General features: G+C 42.1%; 1 protein-coding gene across 2 annotated transcripts in view; it reads left to right on the forward strand.

Annotated features, from left to right (window-relative positions):
* Positions 1–22122, forward strand: part of LOC121458913 (pseudouridylate synthase 7 homolog) — a 46791-nt gene extending 24669 nt beyond the window's left edge. For both annotated transcript variants that reach the window (XM_041668300.1, XM_041668301.1), the window contains 9 exons: positions 5429–5557; positions 6816–6941; positions 11155–11216; positions 11901–12061; positions 13018–13144; positions 14060–14161; positions 18701–18830; positions 19949–20040; positions 20419–22122. In XM_041668300.1, coding sequence (XP_041524234.1) covers positions 5429–5557; positions 6816–6941; positions 11155–11216; positions 11901–12061; positions 13018–13144; positions 14060–14161; positions 18701–18830; positions 19949–20040; positions 20419–20555 — 1066 coding nt within the window. In that variant the 3' untranslated portion in view covers positions 20556–22122. The remainder of the gene's footprint in view (positions 1–5428; positions 5558–6815; positions 6942–11154; positions 11217–11900; positions 12062–13017; positions 13145–14059; positions 14162–18700; positions 18831–19948; positions 20041–20418) is intronic.
* The last annotated feature ends 2042 nt before the right edge of the window (positions 22123–24164 follow it).

A 24164-nucleotide genomic window follows, 5' to 3' on the forward strand; every position in this document is an offset into this window, starting at 1 on the left:
TTTTTAAAAATATTTATTTATTTATTTATTTATTATGTGTACAATATTCTGTCTGTGTGTATGCCTGCAGGCCAGAAGAGGGCACCAGACTCCATTACAGATGATTGTAAGCCACTATATGGTTGCTGGGAATTGAACTCAGGACCTTTGGAAGAGCAGGCAATGCTCTTAACCTCTGAGCCATCTCTCCAGCCCCTCCGGCTTTGTTTTTAAAGGCTTCTGTGTAGCAGGTGTTTGTTAACCCTTATTGCTTAAAACAAGATTGTCACATGTGAATTTACAACCAAAAATACTTGATCTGCAGTCATTAAAATTGGTGAACAGTATTGTCAATACGCACCTTCACCTTCAAGAACTAAAAAGTAGCTCTGTACTTTTGCCGGATGGATGCAGAAATGACTGTCCATTGTATACTGAGGGAAGAGAATATTATTCAATATAAAAAGAGTGAGATACCGGTATATCTTATAGCATAATAAGCTGTAAGAGTTTTGCGTTGTTGGGCATGTTGGCAAAGTCCATTAATCCTAACACTCTACAGAGTGAAGCAGGAGAATAGCAAGTTTGGAGCCAGCCTGTATACAGGGGGACCCTGACATTTAAAAAATGAAGGGAGGGCTGGAGAAATGGCTCAGAGGTTAAGAGCATTGCCTGCTCTTCCAAAGGTCCTGAGTTCAATTCCCAGCAACCACATGGTGGTTCACAACCATCTGTAATGAGGTCTGGTGCCCTCTTCTGGCCTGCAGGCATAATGCAGAAAGAATATATTGTATACATAATAAATAAATATTTTTTTACCCTGTCTCGAAAAACCAAAAAACAAACAAACAAACAAATATTTTTTTTAAAAGATGGAGAAAGGGAAGAAGAAAATTACACTAAGTAGTTGGCCATTAAAAAATCGCTATTTGATTTCTGTTCACATGAAATGTTCAACATGGGAAAATCTGTAGGCAAAAAGTACATTAACAACTACAGTGGCTGCAGGGAAGGCCAGAGGACATGGAGTCAGGGCTGAGTGGATGAGGGTGGTGATGGAGATGCACTGCACACATTGTGAGTATACACTAAAAACCCTGAAAACAAATAAAATGGTGATTTTTTTCTCTTTTTATGAAAAAAAGTGATTTTTATGTATTCTTCTGTCATGTATGTTGGATTGCCTGACTGAGGGTGTTGAATCCCTTGAAACAGGAGTTATAGACAGTTGTAAACTGCCATGTGGGTGCTGGGGATTGAACCCAAGTCTTCTGGAAGACGCAACCAGTGCTCTTAACCACTGATCCATCTCTCTAGTCCTCCCCCCCCCTGCAAAATGGTGAATTTTATGTTTTTAAAGAAGAACAAGGCTTGGCACTCACCTTTATTCCTTCCCCTCTCCCCCAACACACATACATGCACGCACACTTGAGAGGCAGAGAAAAGCAGATGTCTGAGACCAACCTGATCTACATAGTAAGTACCAGACCAGCAGGGCTACATAGTGAGACACTGTGATGAGGGACAGAGAGACAGAGATGGGGGGGGGGAGAGACACTTTCCTGGCATTGGCTAGAAGCTGTCTCCAAGGGTTGCCAGGACAGCCAGGAGCTTGATTCTTTTTTGCTCCTGTCTTTTTTTTTTTAATATTTATTTATTTATTTATTTATTTATTATGTATACAATATTCTGTCTGTGTGTATGCCTGCAGGCCAGAAGAGGGCACCAGACCTCATTACAGATGGTTGTGAGCCACCATGTGGTTGTTGGAAATTGAACTCAGGACCTTTGGAAGAGCAGGCAATGCTCTTAACCACTGAGCCATCTCTCCAGCCCGTTGCTCCTGTCTTTTGCTTATTTTTATTTTATCTATTTATTTTGCTCCTGTCTCTGAAATATTGTCACTTTCTCTAGCATTGTCTCCTGACTAAAGAACTCCTTTGACTCATCCTCACTTCTTATGCTAACCCAGTGCTGTTTTGAATTATTTGTGGTACAGTTTCTGGACTAACTCATGCCTTTGACTTTCAACATTTTCCCTCTACATCTCAATTCAAGAGCCTGGTGCCCTTTTTTTCCTGCCACTGACTTAGCAACTGGAACACACCTCTCCCCTACTTGAGGTTGGTTTATGTGAGGTCCTCGGGATGCACAGGGAGTAAGGGACCTGAATGTACAGGTTCTCTCCATTTCCTGACTCTGGTGGCTATCTTCCTACCTTTTCTATTACTTTTTTTTTTTTTTAACTTAACAAGGCTGGAGGTGTGAGGCTCTGGGGTTAGTACCTAGCACTGACCAAAAGTGCAGGAGGAGGTTAAGCAATGAAAAGCTTGGGTAGTCTGCTTCCCTACATTTCAGATGAGGAAATAAACAGGCTGATGTCCATCAAGGGGTTGATTGTCTTCAGAGAGTATTGGGGTATTTTTGCTTAAAAATTCCCGAAGAGCTTAAGGGGGTATGCCTGCCTGGCATGTATGAAGCCATGAACTCAATTCCCAACACTGAAATAAAAAGAATTCCAGGAGCTCAGATATTATATAGGTGATTTTTTAAGCTGCGTTTTATTTTTATGTGTATGAATGTTTTTGCAGCTTTTGTGTGTGTGCACTGTATATAGTGAGTGCCCTCGGAAGTCAGAAGAGGTGGTCAGATCTTTTGCAATGGAAGTTAGGGGTGGTTGTGAGCCATGATGAGGGTGCTGAGGATCAAATTTGAGTCCTCTGGCCCTCAGCAATGGTTAAGAGTGCCAAACAGTTCTTAACCATTGAGCCATCTCTCTAGCATGAGGAGAAAGTTTTATTTTTAATCGTGTGTGCACTCTTTGTGGGGCACCTTCAGAGGCCAGAAGAAGCCATCAGATCCCCTAGAGCTAGAGGTGCAGCTCCTTGTTAGCAGCACAGTGTGGGTACTCTTAAATGCTGAGCCATGTCTCTGCCCTATATACATGAATTCTAATTTGCGTAGCTTCACTTTGTGTATATGCAGGGGTGTGTGTGTGTGTGTGTGTGTGTGTGTGTAGAGCAAGAGGGCACCATTACTTTCCCCTGTGTGTTAGAACTTGAGAGGCCTATGGAACAGTTTGATGACTTGAAACTTTGGGGTAGAACTCAGTTGCTGAGGTCCACACCCAGACCTCCTCCAGTCCCATATTCATAGACATAAATATACAAATAGACACACACATACATATACTGTATGTACACAAAACATGAATATACTGGAAGCCACTGGGAGACTCAGGCCAAACTCAACCCCTTGCCTCTGTTACATGACAAAGTAACTGTCTTTTTAAAGGAAACAAGGACATAGGAAAAATTAAAACCATATTCTTAGGCACTGTGATGTGCTGTATGGTACAGTGTTCTGTCTGCATGTATGCCTGCAAGCCAGAAGTAGGCACCAGGTCTTATAGATGGTTGTGAGCCACCATGTGGTTGCTGGAAATTGAACTTTATATTATACTTTGAACTTTGAAAAGTTGTTTTTTTGTTGTTGTTGTTTTGTTTTGTTTTTTGTTTGTTTGATGTGTTGGTTGGTTATCTTTAGGTAGTCTCACTATATTTTTATTTAATTTATATTTTATGTAAGAATGTTCTGCAAATATACCTGCAGGCCAGAAGAGGACACCAGATCTCATTATAAATGGTGCTGGGAATTGAACTCGGGATCTCTGGAAAAGCTGCAGGTGCTTTTAATCTGAACTGTCTCTCCAGCTCTGCAGGGTCTCACTATGTAACCTTGGCTAACTAGGACTGGCTGGCTATATAGCCAAAGATGGCCTCTTTATAGCCCTTAAAGGATTTGGATATTTTGTGTGTCTGTGTGTGTGCTTTGTTTTATTGTTTTTAGATTCATCTTATTTTATGTATGAATATTTTGCGTACATGTGCACCATATGCAGGCTTGGTGCCTGTGGCTGTCATAAGAGAGCAGATGGTCATAAACCACCAGTGGGTACTAGGAATCAAACCCTAGTCCTCCGTAAGAACAGCAAGTATAGCATGAATAATAAAAAACCCAGAGTCAGATATTGAAGTTCAAGCTGAAGATCAGAAAAGCAAAGTGGCTTCCTTTGATCAAAATAAGTGATCCTGCCTCCATGAATCCTCATGAGACTGAGAGTAAGACCTGTCTCTTCCCATCTTATATTCCTCTCTTGGGCTGGGATTAGAGGCATGCACCACCACCACCTGGCCTGTATGACTGACTAGCATAACTGCTGTGGTTAAAGGTGTGTGCCACCACTGCCTGGCATGTATGGCTGACCAATGTAGTTGCTTTTCATTCTGATCTTCAGGCAAGCTTTATTTATGAGCGTGTACTGGATTGGAGAGGAAGTTCAGTGGTTAAGAGCACTGGCTGCTCTTCCAAAGGACCATGGTTCAATTCCCAGCACCCACATGGCAGTTTATAACTGTCTTAATCTTATTTCAAAACTTTTCCAGGCCAGGAGGCAAGAGAATTTGTTCAGCAGTAAAGAGTGTGTGCTGTTCTTGCAGAGGACCTGAGCTTTGGGTGATTTATGACCTCCTGGAACTCTGACTCCAGGGGATCCGGTGACTCTTGCCTCCAGGAGTACCTGCACTTATTTACACAGACAAACGCACACATAATTAAAGTAAACTAAATAAGCCAGGCGATAGTGACGAACGCCTTTAATCCCAGCACTTAGGGGGCAGAGAAAGGTGGATCTCTGTGCGTTTGAGACCAGCCTGGTCTACAGAGCAAGTTCCATGGTAGGCTCCAAAGCTACAGAGAAACCCTGTCTCGAAAAATAATAAATAAAAATAAATAAATACAAAATGAAAAATTAAAAATATTTAAAAGAAAGTGCTGCAAGTCAGGAGAGTTGTAGAGATAAAGAAAGAACAAAGACTTTTCAGTGTGGTATTTGCTGTTCTGTGTAGATTTTCTGTTGAGGAAGATAAAGACTTTCTAATGAAACAATTTAACAGCATGGGAACACTTCTGTAAAATGATAGGAGGATACAGGTTTGTATGATTGTAGGTATATACATCTTCAATATGTTCTGAAAGGATAAGGAAATGCAAAAATCTAATGTTTTTTCAAGGGATGAACCAATGGATTTTCCTTCTTCTCGGTGTTTTTGTGTTTTCCAAGGTTGTCTTTTGGTTATAGGTTTACAATATTTTTTCTTACTGTACCAATTATGACTAAACCTTTTTTAAATGTTAGAACCCACTCTTTACCGTTCTGTGGGATTGCTGTTTGCTACCGTTCCCTTTGTTACCTCCTGCCCACAGAAAGTAGAATCCTCTACATCTCTTCCTTCTGTGTTCCCATTGGTGTTGAAGTCTCTTCATTATAGTACTGGTACCCATAAGACAAATCCAAGGGGGAAGGAAAAGTGCACCTAATGCCTTCTGCGTGTGCCCTTGCCTTCTGCAGGATCTCATGATCCTTTCTCTACTCCTTTTTTCTGTAAAGGATAAGTGCACAAAGACTCGCCCATCTGAATAAATGCTTGATGAACTTTAAGCTAGGGAATTTCAGCTATCAGAAAACCCCTCTGAAATTGGGAGAGCTTCAAGGAAATCACTTCACTGTTGTTCTCAGGTAAGGTACGCAGGTAGGAGTGCAGACCTGGCTGGCTGGGTCTCCGTGGTCTGTTCCTGTGTGTGTTGATAGGTTACAGGATCGCTGGTACAGAGAGAGGGCTGGCTGGGAGAACAAGGACTGTAGAAGTGAGGAACAAATACTGTATAGTGTTTCTCCTGATAAATGGTCTTTGTCCCTCCCTCCAGAGATTCTTACAGCCATCAGAAACACTGTTCTTCAGATCCAGTTTTGAAAGATAAGGAGCCTGTGAATTAATCCGTTTGAGGTGCCTAGAATGGGCATATTCATAGAAAGATTAGGTTACTTTAACAGAGAATTATTTGTTGGTATAAGTTTCAGTTTGGGAGCAGGCATAGTTGTAAATGCCTGTAATCTCAGTAGGCAAAGGCAGGGGATCACGCGACTCTTTCAAGGTCCATCTGGTTTGGTCTCTGTGGTTTGCAGGCTGGCCAGGGCCTATATAGAAGGACTTGCAAAATAAATTTCATTTGTGAGCAGTGAACAATTTTGGTAACTATGTATATAACATTCTGCCTCAATGTATGCCCGCACGCCAGAGGACGGCACCAGATCTCAGTACAGATTGTTGTGAGCCACCATGTGGTTGCTGGGAATTGAACTCAGGACCTCTGGAAGAGCAGCCAGTGCTCTTAACCTCTGAGCCATCTCTCCAGCCCCCCCTTTTTTTAATATTTATTTATTATGTATACAATATTCTGTCTGTGTGTACGCCTGCAGGCCAGCAGAGAGCACCAGACCCCATTACAGATGGTTGTGAACCACCATGTGGTATGTGGTTGCTGGGAATTGAACTCAGGACCTTTGGAAGAGCAGGCAATGCTCTTAACCTCTGAGCCATCTCTCCAGCCCCTCCAATTTTGGTAACTACTTAGTTAAATCTGCACCACATTGCACGTGTGCTTCATTCATCTTTTAATAATTTGTACTTAAAACTGATTAAAATGAGATGGGCATTGGTGGTTCATGTCATTTATCCCAGCACTGAGGGTGAAAGGACAGAGGCAGGGGAGTCTTAGTGAGTTCAAGGCCAGTCTGATCTACAACACAAGTTCCAGGACAGAGAGATCCTGTCTTTAAAAAAAAAAAAAAAACTTGATTAAAATAATAAACCAGCAAAGTCCTCAGAAGGTTAGAAAAGGTTGCAGAGGTGAGATAAAAAAGCCATTGTTATGGTATGCATCAGAAAATGAGATTACTGACCATTTTTTCCTCTGGTCAATTTGGGACCTTGCAGGAATATAACAGGAACTGAAGAACAAGTACAGCAAGCCATGCAATCTCTGAAGGAGACCGGCTTCATTAACTACTATGGCATGCAAAGGTTTGGGACCACAGCTGTCCCTACGTACCAAGTTGGAAGGTATGTAATTGATTAATTGATTTCTAACTTTTAGCTTTTTTTTTTTTTTTTTTTTTTTTTGGAGTTTTGTTGTCTTGGTTTTTTGAGACATTGTCTCACTATGTAGCTCTGGCTGTTCTAGAACTCACTGTGTAGACTAGGCTGGACTTGAGCTTACAGAGAGTGAACTGCCTCTGACTTTTGAGTTCTTTTTTTATCTAAAAGAAGACTCAAAAAGTTTTCGTTGGTCAAAAAGTTTCTATTTAATTTTGTAATTTCTATCTAAAGGATATTTTTATTTATTCTCACATAACAGAGAAGTAAAATTTTTGTTAATGGTGTATTGATTATTTCAGGATTCTGTCATGTTTAGAACAAACGAACTACTGATCCATAAGTTCTTTGTAAGATTTATTTTATTTCAGTTAATGCATACAACAGTATTTTTTTTTTATTTTTTGGTTTTTTTCGAGACAGGGTTTCTCTGTGGTTTTGGAGCCTGTCCTGGAACTAGCTCTTGTAGACCAGGCTGGTCTCAAACTCACAGAGATCCGCCTGCCTCTGCCTCCCGAGTGCTGGGATTAAAGGCGTGCGCCACCACCGCCTGGCAACAGTATGTTTTCTAAAAAAGAAAAAGAGGTCTGGAGAGACAGCTCAATAAATCGCTTGCTACACAAGCATAAGGTCCTAGGTTCAGATCCCACTGCTACTTAAAAGCTGAGCGTGGTAGGACACATCTATAACCCCAGTGTTGGGAAGGTGGAGACAAGCAGATCCCTTACTCTCTCTAGCCAACAAGACTAGCCTATCAGCTAGTGAGGAGGGTGTCTGGCTTCTAGAGGCACATATATAGCACATACATGTGCACAGTTGAAGATGTAACCTAAATAGTAAGTTTTTCCTACCACTCTTCACCGCCCTTTCAAGGGGTCTCTTTTACTTTAGTTTGTTTTTCTTTTTGGTGTTTTTTGTTTTGTTTTTTGAAACAGGGTTTCTCTGTGTAATCCTGTCTGTCCTAGAACTCACTCTGTGTAATGGTAAAAGTAAAATGGCACTGTGCCCCTAGGGGCAACAGATCCCAGGCAGGGAGCCACGCGGCAGGTGAGAGACCTCAGCTGGGCAGCCAGTCCCACGAGAGGATGAGAGACAGACAGATAGACATGCCATGCAGAGTGAGGTTGGATATTTATTTAGTGGATTATGAAGGGAAAATGGGGGAGGGGAGAGATGGAGAGAGAGAGAGAGAGAGAGAGAGAGAGAGAGAGAAATTGGGTGGAGGAGAGGAGCCACAGTAGCAGCTACCTCTTTTGGAGAGAAACAGAAAGGAAGGAACTCAGCCTGGATGCAGAAGATCTTGCCTCAGCAGACTGGGGTGGGCGTAGAGGGGTGAGTGGGCCCGGCTTTTCTCTTAAACAGACAGGACAGACCCTTACAACTCTGTATACCAGGCTGACCTCAAACTCAGAGATCAACCTGCCTCTGCCTCCTGAGTGCCAAGAATAAAGGTGTGTGCCACCACACCTGGGATCTTTTTTACTGTTCAGCAGGTAAGAGGCCAAGTGTAAAAAGCCGGGTAACACAAGCCTAAGGCATGCTCTCCAGAGTAAATTAGAGTAAAAATCTCATCAATAAATACCACTTGGTTTCACAAACATACTGTGAGAATCCTGCTGTCCAGCAGAGACTGCTACGTAAAGTAACTATTCATACAGGATTTAGAGTGATACGGGCTACAAACTGAAGGCTCTCTGAGAACATTTGTTCTTCATTCTGTTTCAGCATCTTGTCCAGTTTTTCAGTATCAAGTTGTATCTGCTTATATGATTTTACAAGAGCCCAGAGATTGGTCTGCTGTGCAGCAGCTCCTTTCCCTCTCGGGCAGTGTTGTAAAGTGAGGACTGGGTTCTGAGCCTCAGACTGCTCCCCTGTGAAGTAGAAATAATGCCAACTCCATGGAAGGCTGGGAATACAGATGGTGTTTATGCAGCACCTGTTTCTAGGCTTAAAATGTGCTAAGTCATTAATAAATAGAAATCTCTCTAAATTAAGGCCAGACAGGCACAGTGGAGTCCAGGACACCTACCTGGGCAGCCGATTAGGACTGTGAAAGGCCAGACCAGCCTGGGCAGCATAGAATGATCTATCTGCTAATTCAGAACAAGAGCAGCAAGAGGAAAGTTTACGACTAGAATGTGGCTCAGAGTCATATGCCACCTTTTTGGGTGACTTATATGTTCCAGGTTAGGGGCGTGAGGTTTAGAAATGTTAGATAGAAAGACCAGAGGTACAGAAGAAACAGAGACACAGGATAGTGACAATTCGGCAAATACTGAATGCTAAATTTTCCCCCACATTTATCTTCCATACACTTTTATACCCCAATACAAAAGACTGCTCTAACAGAACACAAAGGACAACCAGTACAGTTACTTGCTTCAATACTTGAGACTTCAAGCCATTATTTCCTGAGAAAAGTATTTGATGTTTGGGACAGTGAGCACACCCTAGACCAAGTATCCTGCAATCAGCCACTCCCTAAGTCAAACCTCCTATTTCAAAAGAAGGAGCAGAATATTCTGGACTTCTCTGATGTTTGGTCAGGGTGGACCAGCTCTATCTCTATGGACCATCTTAAGGTTCAAAACACCAAGTAACCACACCCTAGGTCAGGATAGCTTGTCTTGTAGCCTACCTGTTATCAACAACTTTGAGCCCAGCCAGCCTTTCATCCCAGCACTCGGGAGGCAGAGGCAAGTGAATCTCTGTGTGTTTGAGGACAGCCTGGTCTACTAAAGCTAGTTCCAGGACAGGCTTGGACAGGCTCCAAAGCTACAAAGAAACCCTGTTTCAAAAAACCACCAAAAGAAGAAAAAAAACTTTGAAAGAGCAAAAATAAGCTCAAATTCTCTGATCTTCACACAAGGTGGAACAGGCTCACATTTTTGGGTTCCCACAGCTCAGCTAATAGAGTGCTTGCCTACCACACACGAAGCCCTAGACCAGATAGATCACCAGCACTGAGGAAGGAAAATCTGAAAAGGAAAATACAGATAAGCACACTACAGATGCTGATTGTTGTAGCACAGATAATTTAAGGAAGGGTTGTATCAATCTTTGCATTTTTAGGTAAAGCAGAAGCCCAGCCATATGACCCTATAGTTTTGTATCCCAGCGAAAATTAGTACAAATAATTGATTAGTAAAATGCTGTTAGATTTATCCAGAAACAGAAGTTGTGTAATGTGCCCAACTTAGTTCCAAACAGTTTATTTTCACAGCATCAGACTGTTTTCTGCCTTCATAGAACTTACAGTATCACCATAGGATTTCCTAAGGGGAAATGCCAAGTCTCAGCATACAGTCAAACAGAAGATGAATCCAGAATATATCAAGATAATAAATGAAAATCTCTTCTACCCCATAGCAAAAGGACAACTGGAACTTTTTTAAATGTTTTTTCTTGGCATGTATTAATTACATACTCCAGTTGGTTTCATTATTTTCGTACCTATTCATTCATATTCTCCCCACACACGCCCTCTTCCTCCCTCCCTCCCTCCTCTAATCACCTGCTCCTTCCCAGCTTTCTCCACATTTACCTACGTGTATCCTAGCTGTGTCCCATTGAGCTTCATTAGAGTTGTTTACAGAAGCATGGGCCATTCCTCACTGAATGTGCACGACCCCACTCCGTTCTGTGACCATGTGTGAGCAGTCACAGCTGCTGTGTGTTCAGGAGTGCGACGGTCATTTCATGCTCAGACGTCAGCTCTCTCCTCAGCCCTGCCTCCTACTTTTACATTCTTCCCACTCCTCTTTTGGTGCTCCCTGCTCTTTGGAGGAGCTGAAATAGTTGTCCCGTGTATGACTGGGCATTCAGATACTGAATCCAGGTCTTCTGCAGAGTTTGTCCTGTGTGGGTTTGTGTGTGCTGAATATAGGGAGGGCAGCAGACCCACTGGAGTCCAGGCAGCTGTGAGCTGCTGGATGTGGGTGCTGGGAACCAAACTCAAGCCCTCTGCAGGAGCAGTAAGCACTCTTGATAAGTGAGCCCTCCTTCCAGCCCCAGAGAAGCCTTTTATGGTAGACGATGGTCACTAAAGTCTGTGTCATCATTTTCCTACATGCTTTTAAATTGAATGAGCTAATAAGTGTTTCTTGTTACCGTCTTAACTATTGAGCATTTAAAGCTTATCTTATGCAAAGATAAGCCAGTAAATCCTGTTTAATTCTAGAGCTATTCTACAGAATGCCTGGACAGAAGTCATGGATTTAATACTGAAACCCCGTTCTGGAGGTGAGAAAAAGATTTGTGTTGAAATAAAGTGCATAGAATGTATAGCTAGATACTCATGGAATTACTTTAAGTAAAAGTAACTGAAGGTTGTTATTTTAAAGTTCTTAGTGGGTTTTTTTTCTAATTTTTAAATGCCATTTCATTTTCACAATTTTACACATGATTTTGAAATTTTAAAAACTATCTCCTGGTTCTAGCTCTTTATTTATCTGATTTATTAATGCATGTTTAAATGTATGTTCATTTCTCTTCAGTCACTACAAATTCTCTGAGTTTATAGATAATGTGAATATATATATGGCTATTTTGTTAAAGCATAGTATAATGACTAAAATTTTTCCAGGAAATATCTCTAAAACTATACTGGAAAAAAGGGATTTCACTGATACTTTATAAAATGTCAAAATATTAATGCTCATTTTAGGTAACTATTTATTTTCAAGCTAAAAAAAATCTGTTTTTAATTTTAAAGCAAGCAGTACAGGGGCAAAGAGAAGGGAAAACCTCCTTAGCTGAGGTGATATGAACTCTTGCTGTTCATGTATGGGGCCCATGGTCTTGCTTTTGGGCAGCTGTGAGCTTCAATGCACATGCATTTCCCCAGTTCTGTGCTCCATATGAGGCACGTGAAGTGATGCACACTTCTGTTGGCCAAGTTTGATCGTAGCTTCTCTTCTCCCATAGCTGAAAAGGGGTACTTGGTGAAATGCAGAGAAGAATGGGCCAAGACCAAAGATCCAGCCTCTGCCCTCAAAAAGCTACCTGTCAAAAGGTGTGTGGAAGGGCAGCTGCTTCGAGGACTTTCAAAATATGGAATGAAGAATATAGTCTCTGCATTTGGCATAGTGAGTGCAATTTGTGAAGTCAGGCAATGACTCGAGGCGGTTAATGCTTTTTAAACATAATCTTTAAAAAACTTGAAAGGGCATCAAGAATCCTTTAGTGGTCTTCAAAGAAATTTATTTGAGTGTACCTCATTCTGACCCTGAAAGGTGATGAGCTGGTAGAGGTGGGGATGTTGGTCGTGTTTATTATCATTGGCACAAGAAAGTGTCTATGGAAAGTATAATTGCTAATTGAATTTAATGTAATTGAATGGGATTTGAAAGTTTTAGAACTCAGTCGGGCGATGGTTGCAGACGCCTTTAATCCCAGAATTTGGGAGGCAGAGGCAGGTAGATCTCTGTGAATCTGAGGGCAGCCTGATCTACAGAGCAAGTTCCAAGACAAACAGACTTCCAAGCTACAAAGAAACCCTGTCGCTGTCGTGAAAAACTGAAAGGGGCGGGGGGGGGGTTCCTACAGTCATGTCTTTTAGAACTTTAATTTGTGTCTGTGCCTATGCAGAGCATGGTCATGGACTTGAGCACACAGGCCAGGACAACCTTCAAGAGTTCATTCTCTCTTTATAGCACGTCTGTCCCCAGAGATCAAATTCAGGTGGTCAGTTCAAGGCAAGTGCCTTTACCTACTGAGCCATCGATATGACCCCATTATAACCATCTGCAAAGGAGCTTTAGATTGCCTCAGGAAGGGAGTTCAACAGGAAGTAGCTAAGTGGTTTCCTGTTAGCATGTTTTCAGTAGAGGTGCCACATTGGTAAGCATAGTTCATATCTGTGTGTAACACAGGACGACACTCTGAAGTGCTTCCTCACTGGGCTGTATTTCCAGCCCCACAGTCAGACCCAGTCTGAGGTTCCTGTGTTGGGGTTACCATTAAATGAGTAAAATATTTGGGAAAATAACACTTTAAATGCTCAAGATTGTTCTGGTTTTGCCTATTTCTCCCTTCTCTGCAGATACCAAGAAACAATCGCTTAATGTATATCCATAGTTATCAGAGCTATGTGTGGAATAACATGGTGAGCAAACGGATAGAGGACTATGGGCTGAAACCTGTCCCAGGGGACCTTGTTCTCAAAGGAGGTATGGCATATATACTCTTGTTATTCAGACAGATTAGGACTCAGATACTTTATAGCAGTGTTTTTGAAATCCATCGTGGCTACTAGGTAAGAAAGAAATGTGTAGTAAGTGGGAGTTGGAAGGTCACATGAGGTCAGGCAGATAGTTTTTAATCACCAGTGAAAAAATACGTATGTGTTTTGAATACACAGCTAAGTCTGGGCAGTATAACAGAATAACCTTTGGGCTACGATTGCCCAAAGCCCTTTACAAGCATGAATCTGGGTCTTCAAAATACGTATATTTGTATGTTTAATATATATTTATATACTTGTGGATGTGTCACAGCATCTCATCATGTCATCGGGCAGTTTCTTTACTAAGTATGTAACAGAATGATCTGAAACATTAACATAAATGTTGATATGGGTCTAGAGCGTTGAGTCGGCTGTAAAGAGCACAGACTGTTCTTCCAGAGGAGCCAGGTTGATTCCCAGCACACATGGTAGCTCACAGCTGTCTGTAACTGCATTTCATGGATACAGTGCCCTCTCCTGGCCACCGGGGACACTTACCACACATGATGCACAAACATACATGCAGGCAAGACATCCTTACACACAAGATTATAAAATAATTTTTAAAGGAAATGCTAATATCCTGTCCGCTATCAAACATTAACTGTGTTTTGGTCTTAACACTAGTCGCTTTCCCTGTGTTGCTCTGTTGTAGCGCTACTGGGAAGTATTCTGATTTTTACAAGATTTAGCGCCTTGCTCAGGATTCGAGCTGATTAAAAAAGGAGGGATTCTAAGCTTCCTGGGCTTCTGCACCTGGACACCTTGTGCTTTCAGCTCACTGAGATATATATAATTTTAGGATCGTGAGTTCATGAAAATGCTTTTTCTTAACTGCTATTTGCTTGTGGATTTGCAGCCACAGCCACCTATATTGAGGAAGATGATGTTAATAACTACTCCATCCATGATGTGGTGATGCCCCTGCCTGGTTTTGATGTTATCTACCCCAAACATAAAAGTAAGTTCCATGTTTGAGCCAAATATTTAAAACAAGTGTTATGTGATTAAGTTATCAGTAACCAAGAGTAAAGCAAGGGAAAAATCAATATTTGAATTATAGTCTTAAAACTTTCTTTATAGCACATGTAATGGCTAATCCCAGCAGAGGCTGGTAGATCTCTGTGAGTTCAAGGGTAGCCTGGCCTACAAAGCTAGTTCCAGACCACCAAGGGCTCTTATATAGAAAGCTCTATATAAAAGTGTGTGTGTATGTGTGTGTAAATTTCTTTAGTTATATATATACTATGTATATACACATAATATACACATTACACACACATATATATATGTATAATATATATAATTTTATGGTCCTGGAAAGGAATGTATTCAGGAGAATAAATTAAAAGCTACCCCTGTGATCCCAAGTGCTGAGGCTGGAGGACTGCTTCAGCCTATAAGTTGGATGCCAATCTGAGAAAAGGAAATGAAAGTTAGAATCCTCTGCCATTACTTCCTATTCTCCAGACTTTTTGTCATTATTTTTGTTAGATTTGTGGATGTCATTGGTGGTAAAGGGGAGGACTTCATTGAAGAGAAGGGAGTGTGGACTGGTATAAGAGAGAATAAGGAAGGTGGGCAGGGAAGAGCATAGTCTGTTTCTCTTGGCAGCAACCAAGGAGAGGGCTCAAGATGCTAAAGCTGTTAGCGGACCATTATGGGGTTAAGGAAAAAACTCATGCCAGGAAAACTCGCAGAAATCCACAAGGATGCCCCAGCTAAGACTTCTAGCAGTAGTGGAAAGGGTGCCTGAATTGATTTATGTCTACCCTAATTGTTATCATAGAGCCTTCATCCAGTAACTGAGGGAATCAGATGCACAGATCCACAGCCAAGCCCTGGACCAAGCTCTAGGAGTCCAGTTGACGAGAGGGAGGAGGGATTATATGAGCAAGGGGTCCAGATGTGATGGAGAAACCCACAGAGACAGCTGATCTGAGCTTTTGGGAGCTCACAGTCTCTGGATGAACGGCTAGGGAGCCGGCATGGGACCAGCCTAGGCCCTCTGCGTGTGGGTGACAGTTGTGTAGCTTGGTCTTCTGTGGGGTCACTAGCAATGGGACCAGTACCTGTCTCTGAGGCATGAACTGGCTCTTTGGAACCTATTCCCTATGGTGGGATGCCTTGTTCAGCCATGATGCAAGGGGAAGGAGATTGGTCCTGCCTCAGATCCCCTGAGAGGTCTTACCCCTTCTGAATGGAGACGGAGCAGGAATAGGTAGGGAAGGAAAGGGGAGGGAACAGGAGAGGAAAGAAGGGAAACTGTGGTGGGTATGTAAATTTAATTAATTAAAAATAATGGAAAAATTCCTATAATGGTAGATATTAACATTCTCACCAATAAAAAATGATCCGTGTCAAAGGTGAAGAAGAAGAAAGAAAGATGCTAAAGCTATCGGTTGCCACATAGCTGCCATGAGGGTCTGTTGGTTCTGCCTCTTTCTGAGGTGTAACTCCCCCTCCCCCCCTTTTTTTTAAATGCAGGCCAGACCACAAGTGTACTTTTTCTGGTAGTTTGGATTTCTTTGCACTTTCTCTGAGCACCCCACCTCACTTGTTTTTGCCGTGTGGCTGACCTCCATGCCTGACTCATGGCATGCTTACTGTATTCTTCTCCATTTCCCTCCTGGACAGCTACTGAGATCTACAGCTTGCCTTCTTTAGAATTTTTCTTTTAAACTCTGAAAAAATTGTCCTCGTGCTTTTAAGAAAAAGAAACATGGGAACCCTTGTTTTAGTCAGGATCCTTCTGGAACAGATAGCATAGAGCTAAGAAAGGGATTTATGAGGCCCTGGCTCACTTGATGATAGCTTCTGGAAAGTCCCAGGCATCTGCCTGCTAGAGAGACAGAGAAGGCATTGTCCTGACTGTCAGTCTGAGCTAGCAGTACAAGAACCTAGAGAGCCAGAGAAGGCATTGTCCTGACTGTCAGTCTGGGGCTAGTAGTACAAGAACCTAGAGAGCCAGGGAAGCCATTGTCCTGACTGTCAGTCTGGGGCTAGTAGTACAAGAACCTAGAGAGCCAGAGAAGGCATTGTTCTAACTATCAGTCTGGGCTAGTAGTACAAGAACCTAGGGTCATGAAGTCCAGGAGCAGGAGAAAGGTAGTGTTCCAGGTCTTTGCCTTTTGGTCTGTTCAGGGCATGTCCACATTAAGAGTGAATCTTCCACACTGGCTCACTCACCAGTCTCTTCCAGAACCACCGTCACTGACACGGCTGTGGTGGACCCCTTAGTTGGTCTGATCAAGAGCAGATCCCCTGGGTTTCCCCATCAGTAGCAGTGGGACAGGCTCAGCAGAAACGTGAGAATAACTAATGTTTACTGGTTTGCTGCCCGAGTGTCCTAGTTTCTGTTCCTGTGATAAAGCACCCTGATCAGAAGCAACCTAGGGAGGAAAAGATATCTTTGGTTCACACAGCCCAATCACACTCAATCGCTGAGAAAAGTCAGGGCAGGAACTGAAGCAGGAGGAGATAAAGGAACTGGAGGAGAGCTGCTTACTGGCTTGCTGCCTCCTTAGGACAATCCAGGACACCCTGTCCAAGGAGAGCACCGCGCGCCCTGGGCTAGACCCTCCTACAGCAACCAGAAATCAGGAATATGTGCCACAGAGACGCCACAGGCCAGTCTGAAGAAGCAGTTCCTTAGTTAGTTGAGCTTCCCTTCTCCCAGGTGACCCTAGTTTGTATCAAGTTAAGGAGAACTGATTGGTACACCACGTCAAGCTGATAGCCATCACAAAAAAAGGCCAAGAATGTTCCCCCCTCTCTCTTATTCCTCTCAGAATCTGGAACTTGGCTGGTTCCAGTAAAAATAAATTTAGCAGAACATTTGACAGTGCCATGGACGAGATAGAAGGGACACTAGGAAGAGTTAAGCATTTGGACCTTTGATAACATGGGCACGTCTAGTACTGTAAGTTCTCGGGAGTGTGGTGAGACTGTCTTCTTTCCTTGTCCCTGTATTTCAAGCATTTGTAATGGCTAGTTTGAATAAAGAAATGAGGTGACTGTGTTCCTAAGTCATCTTATATTTGTAATAATGTAAGATGAAGTTAATGTTAGTAATCGGGAAAAGGCTCCTGAGCTACATAGCAACATTCTAGAGAGATGGTCCTGTGGTCAAGAAAGGTTGTTACTCTTTCAGACAACCTGAATTCAGTTCCCAGCACCCAGGTGGCACACATGAGCCTGAAACTTAAGCCCCAAGGGTTTCCAGGACCACCTTTTGACCTCCCTAGATACCCACATGCACATATACATATATTTACACACAAACATACATACATTTCCATAAATAAAACTGATTTTGTTTAATCATGAAAAGAAAATTAGCTTGATGGTAGCTTATAAAAAAATTAAAGGCCATGAATCCTGTGCGTGGTGACTCAGGAGGTAGAGGCAGGGTAATCACTATGACTTTGAGGCCAACCATGGGTACATAGTGAGGCCTTGTCTCCAAGAAAGAAAAATGTTAAGGGCCAGCAAGATGGGTAAAGGCACTTGCCGTGTGACATTGTATTGCTAGAACACATGTGAAGTCAAGGAAAGGACCAACACAAGTGTTGTCCTCTAACCTCCATATGTGTGCCCTGTCTTCCACACACGCGCCCACACACAGCGTGCTTGTGCTCACTCTCATACACACACACACACACACACAATTAATAAAATGAAAAAAATGAATTAAAAAGTATCTGAGTTGGGTGTGGTGGCCCATGGCTTTAGTCCCAACACTCAGGAGGCAAGGGCAGGTGATTTTCTAAGTTTGAGGCCAGGCTGGCCTACAGAGCTCATTCCAGGCCAGCTACAACTGCACAGGGAAACACTCTCTCAAATAAATAGAAAAGCAACAACAACAAAAATAAAGTATCTGGAGTTACTGTTGAGTCCTGTAACCTGGGGCAGATAACCGAAAACGTTAGAGGAGAGACAGTTGAAAGGACCAAAGTCAAATGAAACAACAACCTATGGCTCCAGTGCTTATGGATGTATGTAGAGGCCAGCTAATCTACCATGTTTCCAAGAAGTCAATAGAGCCCATAAGAAAACAGAACCAGTTTGCAATAGGAGGAACTTTCTCATGTTGTGGCTTGTGTAATAGTCCCCACACAAGTCTCCTACGATGTCACGTGGGAGAACATTAGAGAGTCATGGCCTAGATGGCTTCTAGGGTCTTATGTTTTTGAACATTTAGAGTCACTGTATAAATTGTGTTTAGAAACTCCATGTAGAGTGACCTTTGGGAGTTAGTTTGGGAACTTTATACCACAAGCCCTATAGCTGATTACAGAAATAAAGTCATGGATGACTACACTAAAGCTGGAGGCATCTTCTAGACTAAGTTTTATTCCCTATGGGTTACAAACTAGAGTTAACTAACTTTATTAGGACAGTCTGACGGGACTTACCACATATTATGCCGGTTCTACTATAGTTCAAGCTAACCTGCTGACAGACTGCATTCCAGTTAACTGTTTGTGTTTTGTACCAGTTAGTGAAGCCTACAGGGAAATGCTCACTGCAGACAATCTTGATATTGACAACATGAGACACACAATTCGAGATTACTCTTTATCAGGTGCCTATCGAAAGATCATTATTCGGCCTCAGAATGTCAGCTGGTGAGTACAGAACTGGGACATTTTATAGAACGACGGGTTTTTGCTTTGTGTGTATGTGCTCCGTAGCTGTTGACTGTCCTGATTAGTGCTGTTACTACTGCCACCAGTTGGTATTTTTCAAGTGACCAAGAAATTAGTGTTGACCGAAGTCATATAGTAAAAGTTTCTTCTTTTACATTTTGTTGGTAACCCTGACTTACTGATATACAGAAAATGATCTTTCTTACCTTTATCTGTAAAACTTCCATTTGTTCCTGGAGTTAGAAAGGTGGTTAAACAGTTAAGAACACTGACTGTTCCTCTGGAGGACCAGGGTTCAATTCCCAGCATCAACACGGCAGTTCTGTCTGCAACTCCGGTTCCATGGGATCCACACCCTCTTCTGGCATTCACACATAGTGCACAGATACACTTTCAGGCAAAATACTCATACATACAAAATAAAATTAGAATTATATATATATATATATATATATTAAAGATACTGTTGATATTTTTACTATTTGCTGAAGCTTTTCTGTGAAGCTTTAAAATGAAATCCTGAACTAGTTGCCCATTGCCAGGAAATTTTTTTTCCTCCTCCTCTTTTTCCTCTTGCTCCTCTCCTTCTCCTCCTCCTCCTTATTCTTCCTCTCTTCTTCTTCTTCTTCTTCTTCTTCTTCTTCTTCTTCTTCTTCTCTCTCTTTCTTTCTCTTTTCTTTCCTGACAATGGGCACGGAGTTGGCAAAGTTGGATTTTACCTTCCACACTCTGGAAAGCAGTTCCTCTCATAAGAAGGTGATGGTGGGGGTGGGGTGGAGAATTAAAAAATAAAAATAAAGGTGATGTCAGTGGTGCTCACTGTGGAGGATATGTTAATGTCATGGTTACTTCCAGTTCACCTGTACGAAGTAAAGCCACCATGCTAGGGAAACCTTCCAAGTCATTCCATCACCCGATAGCATTTGTCATCTGTTATGAAGTAATAGAAAGGCAGTCATGCATAGAATCTGGCCTGTTCTGTTCCGGGGGACACCTACTAGTCAACCTGTATGTTTTTCTGGCTCTACAAAGGGGGATAGAGAGCTTTGTGGCGTTTGTGAGTGCTCACATTCATGCTCATCTTTATTATTTTGAAGGGAAGTCATTGCATATGATGATCCTAAAATTCCACTTTTCAACACGGATGTGGACAACCTAGAAGGAAAACCACCACCAGTTTTTGCTACTGGTAAATCAGCAAGATGTGTGTCTGTCTATCTGTCTGTCTTCCTGTCTGTGTATGTCTGTACACATGGCACACATGTATAGATTGGAGGACAACACTATATGGGTCCTAGGGATCATATTCAAGTCATCAGGCTTAGTGACGGGTACTTTGACTTGATGAGCCGTCTTGCCAGCCCTGCCTGCCCTGTTATCATGAGTAAAGTTACCGCATCCACCCAACTCGTTCGTACCCTCCTGTGCTCTCATTTCCGTTATTCTCTGAGGACCGTTGGGGAGAAGAATCCTAAGGAAAGGGTGTAGCTTTGGGGGGAGTCTTGGGATCTCTGGTCAGCCTGCAGCCACAACAGTTTTGACCATGCACTTCTTTCTTGCCTGGCAGAGGGCAAATACCGGGCTCTGAAGATGGATTTCTCTCTTCCTCCTTCTACTTACGCCACCATGGCCATCCGAGAAGTGCTGAAAATGGACACCAGCATCAAGAAGCAGACCCAGCTGAATACACACTGGCTCCGATGAGTAGCTGTTCAGAGAGAGACACAGACAAGTGCCTGCTCGATGACCTGTTCTTTTCTCTTTTAATTATTCACCCATATTTGATTTTTAAAACTTTTATAGTAAAGGATTATTTGTATTTTTTAAAAACTTTTGTCAGCTTAAAGAAATAATTTGCAATATTTGTACACACACAAACCCTGAGGATCCTAATTATAGCTCAGAAGATATAAATTGGTCAGAATATACTTTAGGTACTTAAATCCTAGTACACTATCAGCATTATGATTTTGTAACAATAAAAGGGGGACTTTGGTTTAAAGTAGCAGCTTTAGGTTTTGCTGTGCACCTGAAGTACAGCACCAGGAATTTTTATAAGTCCTTAATTGGAGTACACAGTGGTTCATCTCAAGAGCAATTGTAGCAAACAGATCTCAAGTAGAAATTGGAGTCCATACTTAACCCACTGTACTCATGTTGGTCCAATGGTAACAAAACACCCACAGGTCTATAAATATGACATGGTCTTCACTGTGTGACTGTGTGTCAGATTCAGGTAAGCGTTTCTACATCTTATCTTGAGTGGCTCTCATGTTGATAGTATCAGTGCTTTTCCGGGGAGGTTTTTTCTTGATGGAGAGATGTAGTTTTTTTTAACCAGGCAGTGATGGCACAAGCCTTTAATTCCTGCACTTGGGAGGCAGAAGCAGACGGATATCTGTGAGTTCAAGGCCAACCTGGTCTACAAGTGCTAGTTCCAGGACAGGCTCCAAAACTACAGAGAAACCCTGTCTCAAAAGAGAAAAAAAAATATTATTGGTTAAGGTATAATTTTCCTCTAGGTGCCTTTTACTTTCAGGACTCTTTCCACTGGACTCTAAAGTAATTAGTGATCAAAAAGAAAACATGGAAAACTTACAAGGGCTCCCGTCAGCAATGCTAACCTGTCACCAGCTGCTTCAGCATTTCCATCTTGGGCGCCACCAAAAAAACCTTTCTCCGAAGGAATGGATATGCCTTTGCAAAATTGTATGACATGACTCTACTTATTTCATTTTCTATTATTTCGAGAAACAAATGTAATAAATATTTTTTTGAGAATTCCTTTCTTCTAATTATGTAAATAAATCAAATAAATATTCTAAAACTGAGTGCATGTAAACATCTTGTCCCAGACTAAAGGAAAGTAAGGCACTCAGTGAGTGAAGGATCCTTGGCCGAGGTGACATGCAGTGTCTTGATGAGCTGTGGAATGTGAGAATCACTGGGGATGGCATGGCCTGGGCTCACGGCATCCCTCCCAGTGTGCTTTCTGGGGTGTAGAGAAATGACTGGGGAAGAGTGACTGGCGTGTGACCTAGAGCTGACCCTGAAACACCCCTGAGAACCTTTCTTCATATTGGCCTGTGCTCCTGCTAAGACGGCAGAGGAGTGAGAAACAGAACCAATAACTTATGAGAAGACTTGGTCTCCTGTTGGAAGTGTTTGCAGTGCTACATGTAAATTAACATTTAAACAAAGAAGCTCAGCTTACAGTCCTCATCTGGGAAATACTTTGAGGCCTGTGTGCAGAGTTAATTTTCCTGGTCATGTCAGCCAATTTCACCAATTTGTTTATGTCTCTTTGTCTTTTTAAAATTACATTTTATTGTATGTGTGTGCATGCCTGTTTGTGTGTTCACGTACACGTCTCACAGCATACATGTGGATGTCGGAGAACAATTGCAGGAGTCAGTTATCTCCTTCCATCATGGAGTCTCAGAACCAAACCCAGTCATCAGTCTTGGCACCAAGCACCTCTGTCCACTGAACCATCTCATTGGCTCCCTGTATGGGCATCATTTTAAATATTAACGAAAAAAATAATGATATGAGTCAGATTCTTCAAGCTATTTTGAGATTTTTTTTATAACAAGATACTTTTTTAAAAAAATATTTATTTATTTGTCATGTATACAATATTCTACAAGCCAGAAGAGGGCACCAGACCTCATTACAGATGGTTGTGAGCCACCATGTGGTTGCCGGGAATTGAACTCAGGACCTTTGGAAGAGCAGGCAATGCTCTTAACCACTGAACTATCTCTCCAGCCCGCTATTTTGAGATTTGAGAATATATGTTTAGCTATAGAAATATGATGTTGGATAAGCCATCGCCTTGGCATGGAAGTCAGAACACTTCCCTTGATGTTAACAGTAGGAAAAGGACAAACTGGAAAGTTTCCTAACGCAAAAGTACGGTGAAGCTTAGTGTGGTGACCCGTGGTCAGCAGTAGGGAGGCTGAGGCCGGCTTGCCGTGAGTGTGAGGCCAGGTGTACACTTGAGAGATGCATAAGTGAGTTTTAAAGAGGCAGGGCTTGGTGGCTCGTGCTTTAATCCCAGCATGCTAGGCAGAGGCAAGCGGAACTCAGTGAGCTAGAGACCAGCCAGGGCTACACAGTGAGACTTGCTCACAAAGAAAAGAAATTTCTTTTGACAGTTTTTATTTGGTCAGCCTTAGAGATTTGGTTTGATTTTCAAACGAACAAATTCTAGCCAAGGCTACCTTGGAACTCACTATGTAGCCAAATCTAGCCTTAAACTCCACAGTCCTAGCTGGATTTCCCAAGCCCAAGAGTACAGGCATGAGCTACGTACCTGAGCTACATGCCTGGCTCCTATGAAATGTTTTATTTTTAGTTTTCATATTACAGACAACTATAGTACTAGGTAGCCGTTATTAACTGTAGGGTGATCCTTCCATAAGCTCTGACTGTATGTTGCTCTCATTGGTTAAATAGTAAAGCTGCTGTCTGATGGTGGTGGCTCAGGCCTTTAATCCCAGAGGTAAAGGCTTAAAGGTAGGATTTCTAAATTCAAGGTCAGCCTGGTCTACAGAGTGAGTTCCAGAACAGCCAAGGCTACACAGAGAAACCCTGTCTTGAAAAAACAAATACATAAATAAACAAGTGATAAAAGCTGCTTTGGCCTATAGCCAGGCAGAGCACAGGTAAAGCCACGAGACACATGACAAAACATAGATTGATAGAAATGGGTTAATTTAAAAGTAAGAGCCGGTTAGTAATAAGCCTGAGCTGTTTGGCCAAGAATTTTGAGTGATTACTTAAAAGTGGCTGTGGGACAGGTTGGAACAGAGAAACCTCTATTTACAATTAACAGACCCAAACAAGAAACAAAACTCCTAGTTCTCCAAGGCTTAGCGATTATTTAATTATCATTATCAAAGGGAAGGCAGGGAGAATATAAGAACCAGAAGATGAGGAGAAGGTCTATGAGGTTCTATCTTCTGGAATGGCATGGTCATTACAACCATAAATCACATAGCAACTGTGTATGTCAAGGGCCAGTCATGCAGTGCGAAGAGATTCACAGGTGGAAGGGTGACCAGAGATTGATCTACGAAGTAGTGAGAGTAATTGATGCATTTTTATGTATGTGAAATTGTCAAACAGCAAATTTAATTCAAGTGTTTTAAAGATGGTTGATTTCAAATATTCATATAGGTGGCCATTAATCTAAAAAAAAAAACAATTCCTAGCAGATATGGGAATTTCTGTAGTTGAGGTACTGAGAAATTGAGGCAAGAGAATTGAGAAATTGAGCAAGAAATTGAGCAAGAAAATTGCTTAATT

The sequence above is a fragment of the Microtus oregoni genome, unplaced genomic scaffold (genome assembly GCF_018167655.1).
Source record: "Microtus oregoni isolate MIOR12 unplaced genomic scaffold, Mior012 000018F_ref0000195, whole genome shotgun sequence".
Taxonomy (NCBI): Eukaryota; Metazoa; Chordata; class Mammalia; order Rodentia; family Cricetidae; genus Microtus; species Microtus oregoni.